The sequence below is a fragment of the Rattus norvegicus genome, chromosome 1, assembly GCF_036323735.1.
Source record: "Rattus norvegicus strain BN/NHsdMcwi chromosome 1, GRCr8, whole genome shotgun sequence".
NCBI lineage: Eukaryota > Metazoa > Chordata > Mammalia > Rodentia > Muridae > Rattus > Rattus norvegicus.
In genome coordinates, this window is record NC_086019.1 from 219562779 (window position 1) to 219590473 (window position 27695).

General features: G+C 37.7%; 1 protein-coding gene across 1 annotated transcript; it reads left to right on the forward strand.

Moving 5' to 3' along the window:
* The first annotated feature begins 26301 nt into the window (after positions 1-26301).
* On the forward strand, positions 26302-27225 carry Or5b100 (olfactory receptor family 5 subfamily B member 100). Its single transcript, NM_001000758.1, has one exon. It carries the CDS (start codon positions 26302-26304, stop codon positions 27223-27225), a length of 924 nt encoding a protein of 307 aa, NP_001000758.1.
* The last annotated feature ends 470 nt before the right edge of the window (positions 27226-27695 follow it).

Genomic DNA, 27695 nt, shown 5'->3' on the forward strand with positions numbered 1-27695 from the left:
TAAATTTCCCATTGTTTTCCATTTTCACTTGTTCCTTTCTTGTTTTTCTATGACTTGAACATCTTTTAATTTTTGATTGGCTATACTACATGTATTCATGTGTTGAAATATGTATGGGTTGTTTCCATATTTTGACATTCGTTAATAAAGCCCTTATAAACATACTTATTTCTGATTTTTATTTCTTCAACCTCTTTACTTGGATTTTTGATTTTCATTTTGATAACATAATCTGCATGAGAAAAAAGAATGGTCCCTGAGAGGTCTATTCTTCTTTGTTCCCAAGAAGATGCACAAGAGGCATTCTCCATCATGAGAACTGAATGCTATGTATTAACTTACCTACTAGGAGTTTCAGAGCAGTCATCCATTTTAATGTCTGGGAATACAGTAGCCATTCTGAATCTTTTCACATTCCATGGGAGACAATATTCCTTGAAATTTTTCAGGGATATCTTACCTGCATCAACTGGCCATGGAAGTTTGGAATGACACACAGATCTGTGTACAGGGAGTAATTTCACTGGGGCCTCCAAAAATGAAAGATAAAGACACTAAACTAATTAAGATGATTTTGAGCATAAGAGCCTTTAATTTTGGCCAATGACCAAGACCTAATTCTGAAGAGTCTCTTGGTTTCAAGCTCAGGAATACTGCAATTTAAAGGGAAATTCTGAAAAAATCCAGTTATATGAGTGTTATATGAGGGAAAGGGAGTAACATTGCAACATTATATTTGGCAGAAAATAATACTTTTTAAAAATACATTGGATACTTTATTTATTTACATTTTAAATATTACCTGATTTCCTGGTTTCCCATCCACACACTCCTTATATCATCCTCCCGCCACTACTTCTGTGAGGGTGTTCCTGCACACACCCACCCACTCCTGCCTCACCACCATAGCCTTCCTCTAAAATGGGTCATCAAGCCTTCACAGGACCAAGGCTCACTTCCCAAGAGGCTCTTTCATCTCCTTCAGTCTCCTTCCCCTATCTCCTCCATTGGGGTCCTTGTGATCAGTCCAATGGTTGGCTTTGAGAATCCACATCTATAATGGTCAGTATCTAGCAGAACCTCTCAAAATACACCCATATCACGTTCCTGTCAGCAAGTACTTTTTGGCATCAGCAATATTGTCTGTTTGGTGTCTGCATAGATCCCAGGTGGAGCAATCTCTGAATAGCCTTTCTTTCACTCTTTTTCACCCTTTGTCCTTGAATTTCTTTAGACAGGAGCGATTCTGGGTTAAAATTTTGGAGATGTGTTGGTGGCCCCATCCATTAACTGGGAAGAAGGGGCATGTCTAATCTCTGGATAAGATCTTGACATGTTCTTCCTCCTCTTTGTGGGGTAATTCAGATAATATTATCCCTGAGGGGTTCTGGGAGGCTCTTTCTTTACTGGCATCGGGACTATTGGTTGCTTGCCCTAGTTTCCCATTCCACATTGCTATACACCTCTGTTCAATTTCCTGACTCTCTGTACATCTCTTCCATTTCTTCCCATACTTGATACTGCTCCTCTTTTCCCTTCCCCCTCTTTTCTTCCTCCCAAGTCACTACCACCTCCAAGTCAACTTCCCTTGATGAAGCATTCACACTTTGGGCTTTCTTCCTCTAGAGATTCACGTGATCCTTGCACTACACAGTGGGTACTCTAAGCTTTTTTTAACAAATATACACTTTTCAGTGAGGATATAACATGTGTTCTTTTGTGACTGAGGTAGATTACATAGGATGGTATTTCCAGATCTATCCAATTGCCTGCAAATTTCGTGATGTCATTGTTTTTAATAGCAGAGTAATACTCCATTGTGTAAATGAACCACATTTTCTGTATCCATTCCTCTATTAAGGGACATCTGGGTTGTTTCAAGATTCTGACTATTATAAATAAGACTGCTATGAATAGGAGCCTATGTCCTAATTACATGTTGGAGCATCTTTTGAATATATGCCCAGGTGTGGTATAGCTGAGTCCTTAGGTAGTCCTATGTCCAATTTTCCAAGGAACCACCAGACTGATTTGCAGAGTGTTGTACCAGCTTGCAATCCCACCAACAATGGAGGAATGTTCATCCTCCTCAACATCACCTGAGATTTTGATGCATTCTGACTGGCGTCAGGTAGAATCTCATTATTGTTTTGATTTTCATTTCCCTGATGACTAGGATGTTGAACATTGCTTTAGGTGCTTCTCAGCCATTCATTACTCCACAACTGAAAATCCTTTGTTTAGTTCTATAGCCCTCCCCTTTTTATTTTTATTTTTATTAAATTTTTTCCATCTTTATTAACTTGAGTATTTCTTATTTACATTTCGATTGTTATTCCCCTTCCCGGTATCCTGGCCAACATCCCCCTAACACTTCCCCTTCCCTTTCTCTTTGAGTGTTCCCCTCCCCATCCTCCCCCCAGATTACTGCCCTCCCCCTATCAATCCCGTCCACTGGGGGTTCAGTCTTGGCAGGACCAAGGGCTTCCCCTTCCCCTGGTGCTCTTACTAGGCTATTCATTGCTACCTATGAGGTTGGATCCCAGGGTCATTCCATGTATAGTCTTTGGGTCGTACCTGGAAGCTCTGGTTGGTTGGCATTGTTGTTCATATGGGGTCTCGAGCCCCTTCAAGTTCTTCCAGTCCTTTCTCTGATTCCTTCAACGGGGGTCCCGTTCTCAGTTCAGTGGTTTGCTGCTGGCATTCGCCTATGTATTCTGGCTGTGTCTCTCAGGAGAGATCTACATCCGGATCCTGTCAGCCTGCACTTCTTTGCTTCATCCATCTTATCTAATTGGGTGGCTGTATATGTATGGGCCACATGTGGGGCAGGCTCTGTATGGGTATTCCTTTTGCCTCTCTTCTAAACTTTGCCTCCCTATTCCCTCCCAAGGGTATTCTTGTTCCCATTTAAAGAAGGAGTGAAGCATTCGCATTTTGGTCATCCTTCTTGAGTTTCATGTGTTTTGTGCATCTAGGGTAATTCAAGCATTTGAGCTAATAGCCACTTATCAATGAGTGCATACCATGTGTGTTTTTCTGTGATTCGGTTACCTCACTCAGGATGATATTTTCCAGTTCCATCCATTTGCCTATGAATTTAATAAAGGCATTGTTTTTGATAGCTGAGTAATATTCCATTGTGTAGATGTACCACATTTTTGTATCCATTCCTCTGTTGAAGGGCATCTGGGTTCTTTCCAGCTTCTGGCTATTATAAATAAGGCTGCGATGAACATAGTGGAGCATGTGTCTTTGTGATATGTTGGGGTATCTTTTGGGTATATGCCCAAGAGTGGAATACCTGGGTCCTCAGGTAGTTCAATGTCCAATTTTCTGAGGAACCTCCAGACTGATTTCCAGAATGGTTGTACCAGTCTGCAATCAAACCAACAATGGAGGAGTGTTCCTCTTTCTCCACATCCTCACCAGCATTTGCTGTCAACTGAGTTTTTGATCTTAGCCATTCTCACTGGTGTAAGGTGAAATCTCAGGGTCGTTTTGATTGCATTTCCCTTATGACTAAAGATGTTGAACATTTCTTTAGGTGTTTCTCAGCCATTTGGCATTCCTCAGCTGTGGATTCTTTGTTGAGCCCCGAACCCCATTTTTCATAGGGTTATTTGTCTCCCTGTGGTCTAACTTCTAGAGTTCTTTGTATATTTTGGATATAAGTCTCTATCAGTTGTAGGATTGGTGCAGATCTTTTCCCAATCTGTTTGTTGCCATTTTGTCCTAATAACAGTGTTCTTTGCCTTACAGAAGCTTGTAGTTTTATGAGATCCCATTTGTCGATTTTTTGTGGGGGGGAACTGAGGACTGAAACCAGGGCCTTGTGCTTGCTAGGCAAGTGCTCTACCACTGAGCTAAATCCCCAACCCCTTCCAATTGTCGATTCTTGATCTTAGAGCATAAGCCATTGGTGTTTTGTTCAGGACATTTTCTCCAGTGCCCATGTGTTCGAGATGCTTCCCCAATTTTTGTTCTATCAGTTTGAGTGTATCTGGTTTGAAGTAGAGGTCCTTGATCCACTTGGACTTAAGCTTTATACAGTATGATAAGCATGGATCAATCTGCATTCTTCTACACGCTGACCTCCAGTTGAACCAGCACCATTTGCTGAAAATGCTATCTTTTTTCTATTGGATGGTTTTGGCTCCTTTGTCAAAAATCAAGTGACCATAGGTGTGTGGATTCATTTCTGGGTCTTCAATTCTATTTCACTGGTCTATCTGTCTGTCTCTGTACCAATAACATGCAGTTATTATCACTATTGCTCTGTAATACTGCTTGAGTTCAGGGATAATGGTTCCCCCACAAGTCCTTTTATTGTTGAGGATAGTTTTAGCTATCCTGGGTTTTTTGTTATTCCAGATGAATTTGCAAATTGTTCTGTCTAACTCTCTGAAGAAATGGATTGGTATTTTGAAGGGGCTTGCATTTAATCTCTAGATTGCTTTTGGTAAAATGACCATTTTTAGTATCTTAATCCTGCCAATCCATGAGCATGGGAGATCTTTCCATCTTCTGAGATCTTCCTCAATTTCTTTCTTCAGAGGCTTGAAGTTCTTATCATACAGATCTTTTACTTGCTTGGTTAAAGTCACACCAAGCTATTTTAGATTATTTGGGACTATTATGAAGGGTATTGTTTCCCAAATTTCTTTCTATTTGTGTAGATGAAGGCTACTGATTTAATTTGAGTTTGAGTAAAGTTTATACCCAGCCACTTTGCTGATGGTGTTTATCAGGTTTAGTAGTTTTCTGGTGGAACTTTTGGGATCACTTAAATATACTATCATGTCATCTGCAAATAGTGATATTTTGACTTCCTATTTTCCAACCTGTAACCCTTTGATCTCCTTTTGTTGTCTGATTGCTCTGGCAAGAACTTCAAGAACTATACTGAATAAGTAGGGAGAGACTGGGTAGCCTTGTCTAGTCCCTGATTTTAGTGGGATTGCTTTAAGTTTCTCTCATTTAGTTTAATGTTAGCTACTGGTTTTCTGTATATGGCTTTTACTATGTTTAGGTATGGGCCTTAAATTCCTATTCTTTCCAGGACTTTTATCATGAAGGGGTGTTGAATTTTGTCAAATGATTTCTCAGTATCTAATGAAATGATCATGTGGTTTTGTTCTTATGGTTTGTTTATAAAATGGATTAGGTTGATGGTTTTCCATATATTAAACCATCCCTGCATCCCTGGGATGAAGCCTACTTGATCATGGTGGGTTCTTTGTGTGGTTTAAGTATAAGAGTAATTGTGGCTTCATAGTAGGAATTCAGTAGCACTCCATCTATTTTGTGGAGTAGTTTGTATAGTATTGATATGAAGTTTTCTATGAAGGTCTGATAGAATTCTGTACTGAACCCATCTGGACCCGGGCTCTTTTTGGTTGGGAGAACTTTAATGACTGCTTCTATTTCTCTAGGAGTTATGGGGTTGTTTAAATGGTTTATCTGTTCCTGATTTAACTTTGGTACCTGGTAACTGTCTAGGAAAATGTCCATTTCTGTAGGGAGCGGCTAAAGATGGCGCCGACATCTGGTGGTCGTTTGTGGTAAACACCTACAGCGCATGTGTTGGCAGACCCCCAGCAGCTACAAGGCCAGGGTGATATTCATGCTAAATAGGTATTTCATGCTCCACCAATCCCCAGTGGACAAATTTACAGCCACAGCATGTCTTGTATTTAAGGCGAGTGCCTTTGTTCCCCGGGGTCCCCGTATCATCAATAAGGTGTTCCTGCAATAAAGGCTGATTGAGAAGGATCCAATGGTGTTGCGTCTTCCTTGCCGGTCGAGGTGGGCGCGACAACTGGTGGCCCATACGGGGACCCGAGAAAATTATCCTTTCTCGTCTGGATCCAGAACTTTTTCAGCCTCAGGACGGTCGACGTCGGTAAGTTCCCAGTAGGGGCAGTTAGTTGCCGGAATTAGGACAATAGAGTTCCTATAAGTGGAACGGTAAAGTTCCTGAAGTTGGGACGATAAAGCTCCGGGATAAGGGATTGTAAAACTTCCCTAGTAGGACAATAAAGTTCTCTGGAAAAGCAGAGACAATGATAGCCTTGATTTAGAGGCAAAAAGGGGTTTGTGGAGCACGGTAATGTTGTCTTTTCCATTTGATCCTTTGTGGGTTGGACTAGCACTTTTGCCTTATACTCTTTTTGTGTTGTGGTGTTGCTTCTGTCTGAATTGCCACCGTCCAGGGCACGAGTACATTTGTTGGGAAGAGTCCATGATGAGCCACAAGATCGTGTGTAAATAAACATGCCAGCTCGCCAACTCGCCTTGCTTGTAAATTGATCGTAAATAAGGTCGTAAAAGCATGGGAAGCTCACACTACACCCCGCTCCTGTCAGCTCTTCAGGAGCTTCTTGGTCAGCGTAAGCTTAAAATTGAAAAGAAAATCCTGCTGAGTTTTCTTGATGAGTGTAACCGTTGTGCCCCGTGGTTTATAGTGTCAGGGTCGCTCACTTTGAGAGCATGGGAGAAGCTGGGAAAAGATCTGGATAAGGAAACTACAGTGGGCAAGCTTAAACCAGGGACAAAGCCGCTTTGGCGTATGATCCATGCCTGCTTGGAAGATAAACGATGTGAAGAAGCTGTTAGGACAGATCAGAGAATCCTTACAGAGCAACAGGAGAGTATGTCAGAAGGAGAGAAAGTTTTGAAGGAAAGAAAGAAAAGAAAAGGAGGAGAAGAGGTAAAAGAAAAGGCAGAAAAGATCAAGGAGAGGATAGACAAAGGCGAGAATAGTAATCAGGATCTAGGAACAAAAAAAAATTTATCCCTCATTAAAGGCATTGACCTTGGAGATGTCTAGTGATTCAGAGTTTAGTGATAGTGACTTAGCTGACCTTGAGGAGGAGGTAGCTCATTATGAGAAAGAGATTTATCATTCTGACTGGCCAAACACTTACGCTGTGCAGAAACAAGCCAAGGACTTAAATAAGAAGGCAATTATGCCAACAGCACCTCCTGCACCCCCGTATAACTTTCAAGGTAAAACAATGGTGGAGCCTGCAGGAAGTACTTCTTTTTGCCCAGAAGTATGGAAAGAGTTAGGATTGAGAAGGATCCAACGGTGTTGCGTCTTCCTTGCCGGTCGAGGTGGGCGCGACACATTTCCTATAAATTTTCAAGTTTTGTTGAATATAGACTTTTGTAGTAGGATCTGATGATTTTTTGAATTTCCTCTGAATCTGTAGTTATGTCTCCCTTTTCATTTCTGATTTTGTTAATTTGGACACACTCTCTGTGTCCTCTCCTTAGTCTGGCTAAGGGTTTATCTATCTTGTTGATTTTCTCAAATAACCAACTTTTGGTTCTGTTGATTCTTTATATGGTCCTTTTTGTATCTACTTGCTGGATTTCAGCTCTGAGTTTGATTATTTCCTGCCTTCTACTCCTCCTGGGTGTATTTGCTTCTTTTTGTTCTAGAGCTTTTAGGTGTGCTGTCAAGATGCTGATATATGCTCTCTCCTGTTTCTTTTTGCAGGCACTCAGAGCTATCAGTTTTCCTCTTTCATTGTGTCCCATAATTTTGGGTATGTTGTATCTTCATTTTCATTGAATTCTAAGAAGTGTTTAATTTCTTTCTTTATATCTTCCTTGACTAGGTTATCATTGTTAAACTTCCATGTATATGTGGGCATTCTTCCCTTGCTGTTACTGAAGACCAGCTTTAGCCCGTGGAGGTCTGATAGTAGTGATACGATTATTTCTATTTATCTGTATCTGTTGAGACCTGTTTTATGACCAATTATATGGTCAATTTTGGAGAAAGTACCATGAGGTGGTGAGAAGAAGGAATATCCTTTTGTTTTAGGATAGAATGTTCTATAAATATCTGTTAAGTCCATTTGGTTTATGACTTCTCTTAGTCGGTGTATGTCTCTATTTAATTTCTGTTTCCATGATCTGTCCATTGATGAGAGTGGGGTGTTGAAATCTCCTACTATTTTTGTGTGAGGTGCCATGTGTGCTTTGAGGTTTAGTAATGTTTCTTTTATGTATGTAGATGCCCTTGAATTTCAAGCATAGATATTTAGGATTGAGAGTTCATCTTCGTGGATTTTTCCTTTGATGAGTATGAAGTGTCCTTCCTTATCTTTTTTGATGACTTTTAGTTGAAAATTGATTTTATTTGATATTGGAATGGCTATTCCAGCTTGCTTCTTCAGACCACTTTCTCGGAAAGTTGTTTTCTAGCCTCTCACTCTGAAATAGTGTCTGTATTTGTCCTTGAGGTGTGCTTACTGTAGGTTTCAGAATGCAGGGTCCTCATTGCGTATCCAGTTTGTTAATCTGTGTCTTTTTATTGGGGGAGTTGAGACCATTGATGCTGAGAGATACTAAGGAATAGTGAATATGTTATAGGAATATGAATATGTTACATTCATATTTGGATGTGAGATTATGTTTGTGTGCTTTTCTTCTCTCTGTTTTGTTGCCAAGACGAGTAGTATTTTTTTAATTTTCATTTTAAATGTTATTTCCTTTACCAATTTCTCAGACATAAGCCCATCCCCTCCCTCTCTCCTTCTTCTATAGGGGTGTTCCCCTACCTCAACCACACTCCCTTGACGTCTCTCCCGTGACATACTCCTACACTAGGGACTCCAGCCTTGGCAGGACCAAGGCCTTCTCCTCCCATTTGTGCCCAACAAGGCCATCCTCTGCTACATATGCAGTTGCAGTCATGGGTCTGTCCATGTGGACTCTTTTGGTAGTGATTTAGTCCCTGGGAACTCTGTTTTGTTGGTATTGTTAGTATGGGCTGCAAATGCCTTCAGCTCCTTCAGTCCTTTCTTTAACTCCTCTAACAGGGAACTTGTTCTTAGTTCAATGGTTTGCTGCTAGCGTTTACCTCTGTATTTGTCATGCTCTGGCTTAGCCTCCCAAGAGAGAGCTATATTAGGCTCCTGTCAGCATGCACTTCTTGGCTTCATCAATATTGTCCAGTTTTGGCTGCTGTATATTAATGGGCTGGATCCTGAGGTGGGGCAGGCTCTTTATGGCCATTACTTCAGACTCTGCTCCAAACTTTGTCTCCATATATCCTTCTATGAATATTTTTCTTTCCCTCTTTAAGAAGGACTTTGATTGTCCTTCTTCTTGAGCTTCATATGGTCTGGGGATTGTATCTTTTGTAATTTGAGAATTTGGGCTAATACCCACTTATCAGTGATTGCATAACGTTTTTGTAATTGGGTTACTTCATTCAGGATGATATTTCCATTTGCCTATGAATTTCATGGAATCATTGGTTTTTTTTTTTTATTAACTTGAGTATTTCTTATATACATTTCGAGTGTTATTCCCTTTCCCGGTTTCCGGGCAAACATCCCCCTAATCCCTCCCCCTCCCTTTCTTTATGGGTGTTCCCCTCCCCATCTTCCCCCCATTGCCACCCTCCCCCCAACAATCTAGTTCACTGGGGGTTCAGTCTTAGCAGGACCCAGGTCTTCCCCTTCCACTGGTGCTCTTACTAGGATATTCATTGCTACCTATGAGGTCAGAGTCCAGGGTCAGTCCATGTATAGTCTTTAGGTAGTGCCTTAGTCCCTGGAATCTCTGGTTGCTTTGTGTAGTACCTCATTGTATAGATGTACCACATTTTTTGCATCCATTCCTCTGTTGAAGGGAATCTGGGTCCTTTCAAGCCTCTGGCTATGATAAATAAGGCTTCTATGAACATAGTGGAGCATGTATCCTTGTTATATGTTAGAGCATCTTTTGAGTATATGCCCAGGACTGGTATAGTTGTGTCCTCAGGTAGTATCATGTCTGATTTTCTCAGGAAACTCCAGACTGATTTCCAGAGTGGTTGTATCAGCTTGCAATCCCACCAATAATGGTGGAGTGTTCCTCTTTCTTCACATACTCACCAGCCTCTGCTGTCACCTGATTTTTTATCTTAACCATTTTGACTGGGTTAATAATCTCAGGGTTGTTTTAGTTTGCATTTCCTTGATCACTAAGGAACATTTCTTTAGGTACTTCTCAGCCATTTGATATTCCTCAGCTGAGAATTCTTTGCTTAGGTCTGTATCCCATTTTAATAGGGTTATTTGGCTCTCTGGATTCTAACTTCTTGAGATCTTTGTATATTTTGGACACTAACCCTCTATCAGATGTAGGATTGGTAAAGAACTTTCCCCAATCTATTAGTTACCATTTTGTCCTAATGACAGTGTTCTTTGCCTTATAGAAGCTTTGCAGTTTTATGAGGTCCCATTTGTCAATTCTTGATCTTAGAGCATAAGCCATTGGTGTTTTGTTCAGGAAATTTATTCCAGTGCCCATGTATTTGAGGCTGTCCCCCAATTTTTCTTCTAGTAGTTAGAGTGTTTTTGGTTTGATGTGGCGGTCCTTGATCCACTTGGATTTAAGCTTTATATAGGGTGAGAAGACTGAATAAATTTGCATTCTTGTACATGCTGATGTCAAGTTGAACCATATAGTTTTTATCACTATTTTTCTGTAATACAGATTGAGGTCAGGGATGCTGATCTCCCCAGAGGTTCTTTTATTGTTGAGGATAGTTTTAGATTTGCATTTTTTGTTATTCCAAATGAATTTGCTAATTTCTCCATTGTCTGGAGTCTTAACTTCTTGAGTTCTTTGTATATATTGGATATTAGCCATGTATTAGATGTAGGATTGGTCAAGATCTTTTCCCAAAATGTTGTTGGCCATTTTGTTCTATTAACATTGTTCTTTGCCTTACAGAAAGAAGTTTTTCAATTTTAGATATCACATTTCTTGATTCTTCATCACAGAAGAAATTGGTGTTCTGTTCAGGAATTATACCTCTTATCTCATGTGTTTGAGGTTTTCCCCCAGTTTCTCTTTTATTAGATTCAGTATACTGGTTTTATGTATAGGTCCTTGATTCACCTGGACTTGAGCTTTGTACAGGTAGATAAGAGTGGTTCAATTTGTATTCTTCTACATGCTGACCACCAGTTGAACCAGCACCATTTGTTGAAAATGCTATCTTTTGTTCCACTGGATAGTTTTTGCTTCTTTGTCAAAGATCAAGTGACCGTAGGTGTGTGGGTTCATTTTTTGGTCTTCCATTTATTTCCACTGTTGTACCTATCTACTTCTGTATCAATACCATGAAGTTTTTATCACTGTTACGTTGCAGTACATCTTGAGGTCAGGTATTTTGATTTCCAAATATGTTCTTTTATTGTTGGGAGTAGTTTTTGTTATTCCAAATGAATTTGAGAATTTCTCTTTCTCACTCTATGCAGAATTGAGTTGGAATTTGATGGGTATTGCATTGAATCTGTAGACTGTATTCCGCATGATGGCCATTTTTCCTATATTAATCCTGCAATTTCATTGGAGACCTTTCCATCTTCAGAGGTCTTTTTTGATGTCAAGTTTGTTCTTTTATGACTGAGTTACCTCATTCAGGATGATATTTTCTAGATATATATATTTGCCTGTGAATTTAATAACATCATTGTTTCTAATACTACTGTATTCTGTTGTATAAATGTAGCATATTTTCTGGATCCATTCTTTTGTTGAGGGACATCTGTTTTTTTTTTCCAGTTTCTAACCATTATAAATAAGTCATCTATGAACATAGTGGATCATGTATCCTTATTAAATTTGGTATCATCTTTTGGGTATATGCCCAGGAGTGGTGTAGTGGGGTCTTTCTTCAGAGACTTGAGGTTCTTGTTGTACAGATCTTATAAGATATTTTGTAATGCTTTAAATTATTGTGACGGGCATCATTTCTCTTCTCAGTCTGTTTATCGCTTGAGTAGAGAAAGGCTCTTGATTTGTTTGAGTTAGTTTTATATTCAGCTATTTTGCTGAAGTTTTGTATCAGCTGTACTAGTTTTCTGGCGAAATTTTTGGGGACACTTAAGTATTCTATAACATCATCTCTAATACAACTTTTTCTTTTCCAATTTGTATCCCTTTGACCTCCTTTTGTAATCTAATTGCTCTAGCTAGAACTTCAAGTACTATATTGAATTGATAGGAAGAGAGTGGACAGCCTTGTCTAGACCCTGATTTTAGTGGAATTGCTTCAAGTTTCTCTCCATTTAGTTTGATGTTGGCTACTGTTTTGCTGTATATTGTCTTTACTATGTTTAGTTCTGGGCCTTGAATTCCTGCTCTTTCCAAGACTTTTACCATGAAAGGGTGTTGAATTTTGTCAAATATTTTTCCAGCATATAATGAAATGATCAGGTGCTTTTTTCCTTGAGTTTATGTGGTGGATTACATTGATGTATTTCTCTATATTGAACTATCTGTGCATCTCTGGGATGAAGCGTACTTGACCATGATGGATGATGGTTTTGATATGTTCTTGGATTTGGTTTGTGAGAATTTTATTGAGTATTTTTGCATTGATATTCATAAGGTTAATTTGTCTGAAGTTTCCTTTTTTATTGGGTCTTTGTGTGGTTTTGGTATCAGCACAACTGTGGTTTCATAGATTGAATTGGATAGTGTTCCTCCTGTTTCTATTTTGTGGAATAGATTGAAGAGTTTAGGTATTCAGTCTTCTTTGAAGGTCTGATAGAATTCTGCACTAAATACATCTGGTCCTGGGTCTATTTATTGGTTGGCAGACATGTAATGACTTCTTCTATTTCCATAAGGGTTTTGGGACTATGAGGATGTTTTGTCTAATTCTGATTTAACTTTGGTACCAGCTATCTGTCTAGAAAATTGTTCATTTTACCCAGATTTTTCTGTTTTGTTGGATGTAGGCTTTTATAGTGGGATCTGATGATTTTTTGAATTTCCTCAATTTCTCTTGTTACATCCCCCTTTCATTTCTGATTTATAAAATTGGGATATTGTCTCTGTGTCCTTTGGTTAGTCTGGCTAAAGGTTACTCTATCTTGCTGATTTTGTCAAAGAACCAGTTCCTGGTTTTGTTGATTCTTTGTATAGTTTTTTTCTTCCTACTTGGTTGATTTCAGCTGTAAATTTGATTATTTCCTGCTCTCTACTCTCTTGGGTGTATTTGCTTCTTTTTGTTCTACAGCTTTCAGGTATTCTGTCAACCTGCTAGTGTATCCTTTCTTTGGTTACTTTTTAGAGGCACTTAGAGCTATGTCTTTTCCTCTTTGCACTGCTTTAATTGTTTCACATAAGTCCGGATATGTTGTGCATTTATTTTCATTAAATTCTAAAGTGTCTTTAATTTTTTTTCTTTATTTCTTCCTTGACCAAGTTTTCATTGAGTAGAGAGCATTGTTAAGCTTCCATGTGTATGTGGGATTTCTGTTGATTTTATTGTTATTTAAGGGCAACCTTATTTTGTTGTGATATAATAGGATGCATGGGATTATTTCCATATTCTTGTATTTGTTGAGGCCTGTTTTGTGTCCAATTATATGGTCAGTTTTGGACAAAGTACCTTGAGGTGCTGAGAAGATATATTCTTTTGTTTTAGAATGACATGCTCTATGGATATATGTCAAATACATTTGGTTTTTAATTTCTTTTAGTGTCATTGTATCTCCTTTTATTTTCTGTTTCCATAATCTGTCCATTGCTGAGAGTGGGGTGTTGAAGTCTCCCACTATTATTGTGTGAGGTTCAATGTGTGCTTTTAGGTTTTTTTTTAATGAATATAGGTGCTCTTGCACTCAAAACATAGATTTCAGATTTAAGAGTTCATCTTGGTTGATGAAGTTTCTTTTCTATCTCTTTTAACTTCTGGTTGAACGTTGATTTTATTCAATATTATGATGGGTATTCTAGATGGTTTCTTGGGAACATTTGCTTGGAAACTTTTTTCCAGCATTTTATTCTGTGGTAGTCTCTGTCTTTATCACAGGGGTGCACTTTCTGTTTGTGGCAAAATATTAGGTCCTGTTTATGCATCTAGTCAGTTAGTCTATGTCTTTTTACTGGGCAATTGAGTCCATTTATGAAAAGAGATACTAAAGAATAGTGATTGTTGCTTCTTGTTATTTTTGTTGTTAGAGGTGGAATTATATTTGTGTGTCTCTCTTCTTATGAAATAGTTGAAAGATTACTTTTTTGCTTTTTCTAGGGTGCAGTTTCTCTCATTGTTTTGGAGTTTTCTATTTATTATCCTTTGTAGAGCTGTATTTCTGGAAAGATATTGTGTAAATATGTTTTGTCATGGAATATACTGGTTTCTCTATCTATACTAATTGAGAATTTTGTTGGATATAGATGTCTTGCCTCATTTGGCTTCTCTTAATGTCTGTATGATATCTGTCCAGGATCTTCTGGCTTTCATAGTCTCTGGTGAGAAGTCTGGTGTAATTGTGATAGATCTGCATGTATATGTTACTTGACCCTTTTCCCTTACTGCTTTTAATATTCTTTCTTTGTTTTGTGCATTTGGTGTTTTGACTATTATGTGACAGGAGGAATTTCTTTTCCGCTCCAATCTATTTGGAGTTCTGTAGTCTTCTTTTATGTTTATGGACATCTCTTTCTTTAGGTTAGGGGAGTTTTCTTCTATAATTTTGTTGAAGATATTTACTGGCCATTTAATTTGGGAATCTTTGCTCTCTTCTATACATATTATCTTTAGGTTAGATCTTCTCATTTTTCTTGGGTTTTCTGGATATTTTGGGTTAGGCACTCTTTGAATGTTGCATTTTCTTTAACTCTTGTGTCCATGTTTTCTATGGCACCTTCTGCACCTGAGATTCTTTCTTTTATCTCTTCTATTCTGTTGGTGATGCATGTGTCTAAGACTCCTGATCTCTTTCCTATTTTTTCTACAGAGTTTTCTCCCTTTTTGACTTCTTTATTGTTTCTATTTCCTCTTTTTTTTCATTCTGGATGGTTTTGTTCATTTTCTTCACCCATTCGATTGTGTTTTCCTTTAATTCTTTAAGGGATTTTTGTGTTTCCTCTTAAGGTTTTCTACCTGCTTATCTGTGTTCTCCTGTATCTCTTAAAGTGAGTTACTTATGTCCTCCTTAAAGTCCTATGTCACCATCATGAGATGTGATTTTAAATTAGAATCTTGCCTTTCTGGTGTGTTGGGGTATCCATGGCTTGCTGTGGTAGGATATCTGGGTTCTCTTACTCCACATCCTTTCCAACACATACTGTCACCTGAGTTTTTGATCTAACAATTCTGATTGATTTCAGGTGGAGTCTCAGGGTCATTTTAATTTTATTTTTTTTAAAAAAGGATGTTTTGGTCATTCGAGATTTTTCTGTTGTAAATTCTCTGTTTAGTTCTATACCCCATCTTTGATTGTTTTGTTTGGTGTTAGGGTGGATAGCTTCTTGAGTTCTTTATATATTTTGGATATTAGCTTTAGCTTAACTGGGATTCCCATACCCCCCTCAGGAACCAGGAAAGCAGGAACCTCTGCCCAGCCAGAGGTATGGGTTTCTTCTGACACGGACATGTGCACAAAGCCTTTACAGGTATTTGGCTCCCCTCCCACTCCTACAACACCCAGAGGAACCTTGAATCCTAGGAGCTCTGCCCCACCCAGGGTCTCAGGGTCACAGCATCCCAGAATCACAGGACCACAGAGACAGCTGAACTCCCAGGAGCTATGACAGAGTCTCCCACAAACAGTCTCCAGTCAGAATCAATAAGGGCAGTAAGCACTAGAGATAACGAGATGGCAAGAGGCAAACACAAGAACATAAGTAACAGATCAGTGCTATTTGACCACATCAGAACCCAGTTCTTCCACCACAACAAGCCCTGGATACCCCAACACATCTATGAAGCAATGTTCAAATCTAAAATCTCACGCATATGATAGAGGACAGAAAGAAGAACATAAATAACTCCCTTAAAGAAACACAGGAGAACACAGGTAAACAAGTGGAAACCCTTAAAGAAGAAACAAAAGATTCCATAAAGAATTACACAACCAAACAGGTGAAGGAATTGAACGAAACAATTCAGGATTTATAAATGGAAATAGAGTCAATAAAGAAAACACAAAGGGAGACAACCATGGAGATAAAAAAAACCTGGGAAAGATATCTGGAGTCATAGATGCAAGCATCACCAACAGAATACAGTAAATTAAAGAGAGAATCTCAGGGGCAGAAGATTCCATAGAAAACATTGATACAATAGTCCGTGATAATGTACAACACAAAAACCTTATATCATAAAATGTGCAGGAAATCCAGGACACAATGAGAATGTCAAACCCAAGGATAATAGGTGTAGAAGATAGTGAAGACTCCCAAATTAAAGGGCCAGCAAATATCTTTAAAAAATTATAGAAGATAACTTCCCTAACCTAAAGAAAGAGATGCCCATAAGCATATAAGAAGCCTACAGAACTCAAAATAGATTGGACCAGAAAAGAAATTCCTCCTGTCACGTAATAGTCAATAACAACAAATGAACAAAATGAAGAAAAAAATATTAAAAGTAGTAAGGGAAAAAGGTCAAGTAACGCATAAAGTAGACCTATCAGAATTACACCAGACTTCTTGCTCGAGACTATGAACGCCAGAAGATCCTGGGCAGATGTCATACAGACACTAAGAAATCACAAATGCCAGCCCAGGCTACTAAATCTAACAAAACTCGCAATTAACATATATTGAAAAACCAAGATATTGCATGAGAAAACCAAATTTACACAATACCTTTCTACGTATCCAGTCCTGCAAAGGACAATAGATGGAAAACTCCAACACAAGGAGGGAAACAACACCCTAGGAAAAGCTAGACACAAAAACATAATTCCATCTCTTACAGCAAAAATAACAAGAAGCAACAATCACTATTCCTTAACATCAATGAATTTAATTCCCCAATAAAAAGATATAGACTAACAGATTGGATACGTAAAGAGGATCCAGCATTTTTTTTGCGATCAGGAAACACACCTCAGAGACAAAGACAGACACTACCTCAGAGAAAAAGACTGGAAAACAACTTTCTAAGCAAATGGTCCAAAGAAACAAGCTGGAGTAGCCATTCTAATATTTCAACCAAAAGTTGTCAAAAAAGATAAGGAAGGACACTTCATATTCATCAAAGGAAAAATCCACCAAGATGAACTCTGAATCCTAAATATCTATGCTCCCAATGCAAGGGCATCTACACACATAAAAGGAACCTTACTAAAGCACAAATCATACATTATACCTCACTCAATAATAATAGGAGATTTCAACACCCCACTTTCATAAATGGAGAGATCATGGAAACAGAAATTAGAGACATAGACAGACTAAGAGAAGTCATGAACCAAATGGACTTAACAGGTATTTATAGAACATTCTATCCTAAAAAGGGGATATACCTTCTTCTTACCACCTCATGGTACTTTCTCCAAAATGGACCATATAATCAGCCATAAAACAGGCCTCAACAGATACAGAAAGAAAGAAATAATCCCATGTGTCCTATCAGACCACCACAGGCTAAAGCTGGTCTTCAATAATAATAAGGAAAAAACACCCACATATACATGGAAGTTGAACAATGCTTTACGCAATGATAACCTGGTCAAGGAAGAAATAAAGAAAGAAACTAAAGACTTATTAGAATTTAATGAAAATGAAGGTACAACATACCAAAACTTATGGGACACAATGAAAGCTGGGCTAAGAGGAAAACACATAGCTCTGAGTGGCTGCAGAAAGAAACAGGAGAGAGCATATATCAGCAGCTTGACAGCACACCTAAAAGCTCTAGAACAAAAAGAAGCAAATACACCCAGGAGGTATATTTGCCAGGAGGAGTAGAAGGCAGAAAATAATCAAACTCAGAACTGAAATCAACCAAGTAGAAACAAAAAGGACTATACAAAGAATCAACAGAACTGAAAGTTGGTTCTTTGAGAAAATCAACAAGATAGATAAACCCTTAGCCAGACTAATGAGAGGACACAGAGAGTGTGTACAAATTAACAAAATCAGAAATGAAAAGGGAGACATAACATCAGAATCTGTGGAAATTTAAAAAAATCATCAGATCCTACCACAAATCCTATACTCAGTAAAACTGGAAAATCTAGATGTGATGGACAATTTTCCAGACAAACATCAGGTACCACAGCTAAATGAGGATTAGATAAACCATTGAAACACTCCCATAACTTCTAAAGAAAGAGAAACAATTATTAAAAAAGGACTATAAAAAGAATTAGTAAAACCAAAAAGTGGTTCTATGAGAAAATAAAAAAGATAGATTAACCCCCAAACCAAAAAATGCTCAGGACCAGTTGTTTTTTGTTCAAAATTCTATCAGACATTCATAGAAGACCTCATGCCAACACTGTCCAACCTATTCCACAAAATAGAAACAGAAGGAACACTACCCAAGTCATTCTATGATGCCTCAGTTTTATGTTTTTACTGAAACCGCACGAAGACCCAACAAAGGTAGAGAACTTCAGACCAATTTTCCTTATCAATACCAATGCAAACATATTCAATAAAATTCTCATAAACTGAATCCAAGAACACATCAAAATGATCATACATAATGATCAAGTTGGCTCCATCCCAGGGTTGCAGGGATGACTCAATATATAGAAATCCATCGACATAATCCACTACATAAAGAAACTCAAAGAAAAAATACACATGATCATTTCATTAGATGCTCAGAAATTTCACAACATTCAACACCTATTCATGATTAAACTATTTGAAAGATCAGAAATTCAAGGCCCATACCTAAATATAGTAAAAGTAATATACAGCAAACCTGTAGCCAACTTTAAACTAAATGCAAAGAAACTTGAAGCAATCCCACTAGATCAGGGACTAGATAAGACTGCCCTTTCTCTTCCTAATTATTCAGTATAGTAATGGACAACAAAAGGAGGTCAAAGGGATACAAACTAGAAAGGAAAAATCAAAATATCACTATTTGCGAATGATATGATAGTATATATAAGTGACACCAAAAGTTCCACCAGAGAACTACTAACCTGATAAACAACTTCAGAAAAGTGGCTTAGTATAATATTAACTCAAACAAATCCATAGCCTTCCTCTACTCAAAGGATAAACAGGCTGAGAAAGAAATTAGGGAAATTATATCTTTCATAATATTCACAAATGACATAAAAAAACCTTGGTCTTACTCTAACCAAGCAAATTAAAGAACTGTATTACAAGAACTTCAAGTCTCTGAAGAATGAAATTTAAGAAGATCTCAGAAGATGGAATGGTATGCACTCATTGATAAGTGGCTATTAGCCCAAATGCTTGAATTGCCCTAGATGCACAGAACACATGAAATGCAAGACGGATGATCAAAATGCGAATGCTTCACTCCTTCTTTAGAAGGGGAATAAGAATACCCTTGGCAGGGAATAGGGAGGCAAAGATTAAAACAGAGGCAGAAGGAACACCCATTCAGGACCTGTCCACATGTGGCCCATACATACACAGCCACCCAATTAGACAAGATGGATGAAGCAAAGAAGTGCAGGCCAACAGGAACTGTGAGAGACACAGCAAGAATACAGCAAATACATAGGCGAATGCCAGCAGCAAACCACTGAACTGAGAACGGGACACCCGTTGAAGGAATCAGAGAAAGGACTGAAAGAGCTTGAAGGGGTTCGAGACCCCATATGAACAACAATGCCAACCAACCAGAGCTTCCAGGGACTAAGCCAAAGACTATACATGGACTGACCCTGGTCTCCATCCTCATAGGTAGCAATGAATGGCCTAGTAAGAGCACCAGTGGAAGGGGAAGCCCTGGGTCCTGCCAAGACTGAACCCCAAGTGAATGTAATTGTTGGGGGGAGGGTGGTAATGGGGGGAGGATGGGGAGGGGAACACCCATATGGAGGGGGAGAGGGAGGGGTTAGGGGGATGTTTGCCCGGAAACAGGGAAGGGAAATAACAATCGAAATGTAAATAAGAAATACTCAAGTTAATAAAAAAAAATGGCAAAGCATTGTAAAATGAGAGAAAAGCAAAAAAAAAAAAAAGAATCTACAGTGGGACCTCATAAAACTGAAAATATTCTGTAAGTGGCAAAGGACATTGTAATTAGGACAAAACAGCAACGAACAGTTTGAGAAAAGATCTTTACCAATCCTACATCTGAAAAGGGCTAATATCCAAAGTATACAAATAAATCAAAAAGACTCCAGAGAGCCAAATAACCCTATTAAAAATGGGGTACAGAGCTTCAAAGAATTCTCAGCTGAGGAATATCAAATGGCTCAGAAGTACCTAAGGAACTGCTCAACATCCTTAGTCATCAGGGAAATTCAAATCCAAACAACTCTGAAATTCCAACTCATACCAGTCAGAATGGCTAAGATCAAAACTCCAGTGACATCAGATACTGGTGAGGATGTAGAGAAAAAGGAACACTCTTCCATTGTTGGTGGGATTGCAAACTGGTACAACCAGTCTGGAAATCAGTCTGGAGGTTCCTCAGAAAATTGGACATTGCACTACCTGAAGACCTAGCTATACCTTTCTTGTACCCAAAAGACGCTCCAACATACAAAAGAATCACATGCACCACTATATTCATAGCAGCCTTATTTATAATATCAAGAAGCTGGAAAGAATCCAGACATTCTTCAACAGAGGATGCAGAAAATGTGGTACATCTACACATCCTAGTACTAGTCAGCTGTCAAAACCAATGACTTCATTAAATTCATAGGCAAAGGGTTGGAAGTCCCAAATATCATCCAGAGTGAGGTAACCCAATTACACACACACACACAAAAGAAAACCTCACAAGGTGTGCAGTCATTGATAAGTGGGTATTATCCCCACAGTTCGAATTACCCAAGATACAATCCTCAGGCCATATCAAGTTCAAGAAGAAGGATGACCAAAGTTTGGATGCTTCACTCCTTCTTAAAAGTGCAACAATAATATTCAAAGAAGGGAATATGGAGGCAAAGTTTGGAGCAGAGACTGAAGGAACAGCCATTCAATGCCTGCCCCACTGGGGGATCCAGCCTGTATATATATATATATATATATATATATATATATATATATATATATATATATATATATATATATATATATACTGCCTCCAAAATTACATAAGATTGATGAAGCTAAGAAGTGCATGCTGATAAGAGCCTGATATAACTGTCTCCTGAGAGGCACAGTCAGAGCATGTCAAATACATAGTCGTAAGTTATTAGCAAACTGTTGAACTGAGAATGGGACCCCCGTTGGAGGAATTTGAGAAAGGAATGAAAGAACTGAAGGGGCTTTCAACCCCATAAGAACAGTAATGCCAGTCAACCAGAGCTCCCAGGGAATAAACCACTACCCAAAGACTATACATAGACTGACCCATGGCTCCAGCTGCCTATGTAGCAGAGGAAGGCCTTGTTGGGCACCAATGGAAGGTAAAGCCCTTGGTCCTGCCAAGGCTGGTCTCTCCAGTGTAGGGGATCGTCGAGGGATGGGATATGGGTGGGTGGGGAGGGGAACACTCTTATAGAATAGGAGGGGTATGGGATCGGGGTCTTATGTACAGGCAACTGGGAAAGGGGATAATATTTGAAATATAAATAAAAAATCCAATAAGGAAAATCAAAGAAAAAAAAGATACGCTCATTTTTTAGTCTCTAATTCTCCACATCTGGATTGATAAATTACCTATGTGAACCCTGTTGTGAAACTGGGGAAATAATATCCTCCTCACTTTAACTAATAAACAAAAGATGCCTTTTATATGAAATAATTGATCAAAAGGCTATATTACATCCTGAATCCAAAAACTTTAACAATAATGAAAACACAGTGAGTTAGGCTCCACTAAGAATTTTTCATCACTTGAACTTCAGGTCCCTTGAAACAGCTTTCCCTTTGTCCTGCTCCACTTCCAGAACTAAGTCACTGGCCCTCTCAGCAGCAGTCCCTGTCCTTGATGACCATGTATTATTGCACCACCATTTGACCTAGACTAGCAGGATCTAGGTCATTTACCCCATATTCCTGTACTCATTATCTCCACATCTGATTTCTTGCAGTTCTCATTTTTCTCCTCTATATTTGAATGTCCCTTTTCACCATACATAATTGATTGTGGAATTAAAATACTCCAAGGTTATTCAGAGAATTTGGAAGTTTGTCCTCAATACCCCTGCTATTGATATGACGTTCTATCACTTTCACAAAAACTCATAGTCTTTAAGCTCACTTTTAAAAATCACTGTCATGAGGTGAATTATCACTGAGAATTTGATGATTGTTTGAATAGGAAATTGCTTTTTTTTTTTTTGTCAGATCCATTATAGTCCTTAACTCCTCTGGTCATTTTGGTCTTTGAGGAGGGAATCTAGGTCATTCTCAAGATCTCTGTGATCCCATGGACCATCTGAAGTTGAACTTCTAGTTTATTTCTAATGCTTGGCTTTAGCAGTTCTTGATGCAGAGAAGCAAATTCAGTGGTATAAGGAATGGCAGTCTTCTCAATAACGACTCTAAATTTTTCTTTTATGCTTTTGGTTTCAGCTGTTGAGTTTTTGCTTCAGATTTGGGCTCAGATTTACTTTCAAGAGATAATTCTAATAGCTCCTCAATGCTGGCTGCCATTTGCATTCTCTTGCACAAGTTCCAAAATGGCTGCCCTTCCTGCTCCCGCTCCATTTTATGTTCATATTCTTCACGAGCTCTGGTTGAGATTTACCACATACTTCATCTACCTAATGAAACAGATCATTGTAACCATAAATTTATTTGGACAAAATCATTTAGGAGTCAGGACAAAGGTTTATATATACTTCTCTGCTAGACAGCAATCCATACCTTGTATAATATACCATCCCTAAAGGTTGCACAAGCATTTACATTAGGCATTTTGCTATGACAGTCACTGAAGGTAAGGAAGACACCATTTCCATTGGAAGAATTCCTGCCATACAACATGTGTAAATATTTTGGATGTTTATTCAGCAAAGTGTAATATTTTCTCAGAAACTCCCACTCCACTAGTATTGGCTTTTCTGTAACCAATTTTTTAGCTGCACAATATCAAATGCTTGCAGAAAAGGCTAGACACATGCTTTCACACCCACTGGATTAGACAGCAGATTAAGACAATGTCTTTGACACAGAAATTTTGTGGCAAAATCACCAAATACAGGCATGTGATTATTCTTATTCTCAGAGTTTTGGGTAGGTATGAGACTCTGAATTAAGCTCTGCCTACTTAAAAAGAAGGATCTCTGACTAGATTTGGTACCAGAATGCATATATGGGTTTAAACATAAATATTAAAAAAATTGGAAACATGATAATTTGGCAAAACAATAATAGGTTTCTTTCAAGGTGAGTGATCTTTCCAGTCATTTTTTGAATCTGGGTTATAGAACCAAGCATACCCCTTCCCCAATATCCTGTGATTAGGATTCAAATATAATGAAAATCAAGTGATTGCTTAACCCCAAAACCTTCATACCACCATTATACCCATAAGGTAATCTTGTCTGACAGGTCGCTATTGTAATATTCTGGGTTCATCACTTGGGTAATAATAATGATTTCATTTCTAAGAAAGTCCCTGAATATCACTTTCCAGCAGTAACTTTTGTATTAGCTTGGATTTATATAAAACATCCTAGACAGTATAAAGTGTTTCCATAATACACTCTACTAGTTTCAATATTAGGTTGAAAAAAAATCCACATGTTAATTTTTAAATCCATTCAAAATATTATCTCTGTACAAAAAACTACAGCGTTGCATGATAGTTATTTTTAAAATTTAAAGAGAAATTTCTAAGATTATATGTATGTATTTTAAAGATAATACATGGATCTTTATAAAGTACAGTTAGGAAGAATGAACCACACATGAAAGAGTGGTTGACAGTAAGACCTGAGAAACAATGTGACTACAAGTCATAGAATGCTAGCAGCCACTGTAGTAAGAAAGAAGAAAGAAAGTGTCCTCTAGAGCATACAAGGAGCCACAGTTTTGATCACTCATTAAGCTAAACCATGTGAAGCTTGAGATTTTTCAGTTCAGATGGCATATCAAAATATGTATTATGTAAACCTCCATGTTTACAGTAATTTTTTAGAACAACTGTAGAATTCTAACACAAACTTTCACTTGGCTTCTTTGCTGTAATAGACAAACATAAATATTATGTATTAGTTGCAAAAAATTTCAAAATGAATTTCCATCTGTTTCTGGGATTTTATAGGTAAAATGTTGTTTGCTATTAATTCAAAATATTTTGCTTTACATAATATTATATTTATTTTCTTGCTGGAGTCAATACTAGAGAGTGAGCTATTTCTCTATAGAAATTATGCATCAGTTAGGAAATAAAATAAAATGTAATAAAATATTGCAAAGAATAAAAATAGTCCCCTGAATCTCCATAGACATCTTAATTGCTTTTGCCCTTTAAGATTAATCTCACAGAATTGCTCTCCAGAGGTCTCAAGTCTCTAGAATTTTCCCCCCAGATATCCCTGTATTGGCCTCTAATTGTAATGTAACTACAAGTGATGCCACTGTAGGAGGAACATACTATATGCTATGCTTCATTGGTCATTAGATATTGACAGTCACTCTTAGGACCTACAGCCTTCTTGACCCAAGGATTTGCTAAGAACCTTTAACAAAGATCTAGAGAAAACATAAAATCACATTGATTGAGTTTTAAGTAATTGCTTCAAGACAAGTTTTGGAGAACTGCATTAGGCACAATCACAGTTGTGATTGACATGACAGATGTGGTGTTATCATGTTTCTAAAGCAAATTAAAAAGAAAATGAGAGGCTTTTCCAGGCAACTAAGACTCAATGGAGGTTTAGAATTTAATCTGTGAAAATACTTTCTCCTTCCTCATTCTCTGCATTAGAGAATTAGGAGCCTTTTGACAACTGCCTGAGAGAGAGATTCTCTCACAGCACACACACACACACACACACACACACACACACACACACACACACACACACACACACACACATATATATATATATATATATATATATATATATATATCTGATCTGGTGATGTCAGTATGTTATTCAAGATTGGCTATTCTCTCATATGGAACTGGTAAGCTTCTACTTTACTTGAAATTTTTATTAATTTTATATGGAAAGCCAGCAAGGCAACTATATTCATTGTGAGTTGTTCTGAAGAACACTGAATGGTTTCAACAAGCTTTTAAATTCTGAGGTAAATGTAAAAAATTCTATCATATGAGATGTAGGAATTCTTATGACACATCATGCTTATTTCTCCATAATAATGAAAAAAACCTCCAAAAAGTATGATGCCCTAGTTGATTACACTATAATCTAACAGTAACTATGTATTTACTTCTTACTGGTTGAAAGAAACAAGAAAAGAAAACAACTAATCCTTAAAGTGAAAGAACACATCTTTCAAGTCAAAAGTTCCTGATGGATTAATACGTTTTGAACTGTACTTTAACCTTTCCTCAATGATGTAATGCTAATTAACATTAATGCACCTGTATATGCTGACAGTGATATGGATAAAATCATAGATTTTTAATTAGATGAATTTAACTTTTGAATCTTGACTCTCTTTCAAAACTGGATATATGAATTTTAGATTATTATGTATGTTTTAATTTTCATGTTTTCTAAGAGTGAAGAATAAAATTGCTACTTGCTTCCTCTTCCAGACATAGGCACAGAGACATGAAGACACATGTTTACATATACAGTCTTTATTACTAGTTGTAGAGATAAGTATATCTAAGGTTTACATGTATTTGTTAAAGTTGAAAGCAATGTTAGAGTCAGGCTTATACATTTCAGGTGTATAAATTCATATTTGGAGAATATGAGGTGAAGAAAAATCTAAGGAATAATATAATTGGATGTATATTTGTCAAAAGCTTAAATTGTAGTTAAGAAATGTAACATACTATGAGAAGAGACATAGATACAATAGCATCCAGGATTGAATTTATCATCACAATAAATCTGTGAGCTAAAGACATCTCATGTACCAGTAACACTCCAACGTATGGACTCTGGTTTGAATAAAGTATCCCATTGGTGAGGGATCTGATGATTATGAGTTAAGTCTTCATATTGAGGTAGAATACAGACTTAGCTAGAATTGTTAAACTGTTTACATTTTAGATAACATAGCTACACAGTTGAAATTAGGTAAAATTAACATTGATAGAGATCCCACAGATTCAATAGCTTGCAACTTGTATATATTTCACAATCATTTCTTTCAAGATATGATTTTCTATAGAAAAACAAACTATATGTTCCTTGACAATGTGAAGTTCAATTCAACTGATCTTTCTATAACATTGGACACAGATCACCCATTGATTCTCTGATAACCTTGATGGAGAACAGGACAGAAGTGACACAGTTCTTCCTGCTGGGACTTACAAATGACCCAGGTCTACAGCATCCTCTCTTTATCATCTTTCTTCTCATCTACACCATCACTCTGGTCGGAAACCTGGGATTGATTCTACTGATTGTCCTTGATGCTCACCTCCACAGTCCCATGTATATTTTTCTTGGTAATTTATCACTGGTGGACTTCTGTTACTCTTCAGGTGTCACTCCAAAAGTCATGGCTGGCTTTCTAGTAGGAGATAAAGTCATGTACTATAATGACTGTGCTGCTCAGATGTTCTTTGTTACAGGCTTTGCTACTGTAGAAAATTACCTGTTAGCTTCAATGGCCTATGATCGCTATGCAGCAGTGTGTAAGCCCCTACACTATGCTAGCACCATGACTACAGGTATGTGTGTGTGGATGATTGCAGGCTGTTATGCCTGTGGCTTCCTGAATGCATGTATCTATACTGGCGATGCATTTAGTCTCTCCTTCTGTAGGGCTGATGTAGTCCATCATTTTTTCTGTGATATTCCAGCAGTCATGGTACTCTCTTGTTCTGATAATCACGTGAATGAGCTGCTTCTTGTTTGTGTAGCCAGCTTCAATATATTTTTTGCTCTTATAATCATCATAATATCCTACCTAATGATTTTTATCACAATTCTAAAGATGCGTTCAGCTGCAGGACATCAGAAGGCCATGTCCACCTGTATATCTCATTTCACTGCTGTTTTTATTTTCTATGGGACAGTAATTTTCATGTACTTGCAGCCTAGTTCGAGTCATGCCATGGACACTGACAAAACTGTGTCTGTGTTTTATACCATGGTGATCCCCCTGTTGAACCCTTTGGTCTATAGTTTGAGGAACAAGGAAGTCAAGAGTGCGTTCAGAAAGTTTATTTTCAGGTTAAAATGATATTATATTGATTTTACACACTGGAGACATCTAATATCTGAACTCATTTTTTCTCACATCCTTTTTACTGAATAAGATTTGATTTGTATGTCTGTCTACATGTTCATCTGCTTGTTGTTTTATCTACCTATCAATCATCTATCTATCTATCTATCTATCTATCTATCTATCTATCTATCTATCTATCTATCATCATTTATCTATATATGACTTATCTCTCTATTTGTCATATCTGTCATTTATCATCTATCTATTCATTCATGCATCCATTTATTAGCTGTGTTTATATGTGTGTGTGTGTCTGTGTGTGTGTGTGTGTGTGTGTGTGTGTGTGTGTGGAGAGAGAGAGAGAGAGAGAGAGAGAGAGAGAGAGAGAGAGAGAGATCCCATATTATTTTAATGGTTATAGGACAGCTTTCGGAAGACATTTCATTCTTTCTTTTTACCATATAGGTTCGGAGGATCAGGTT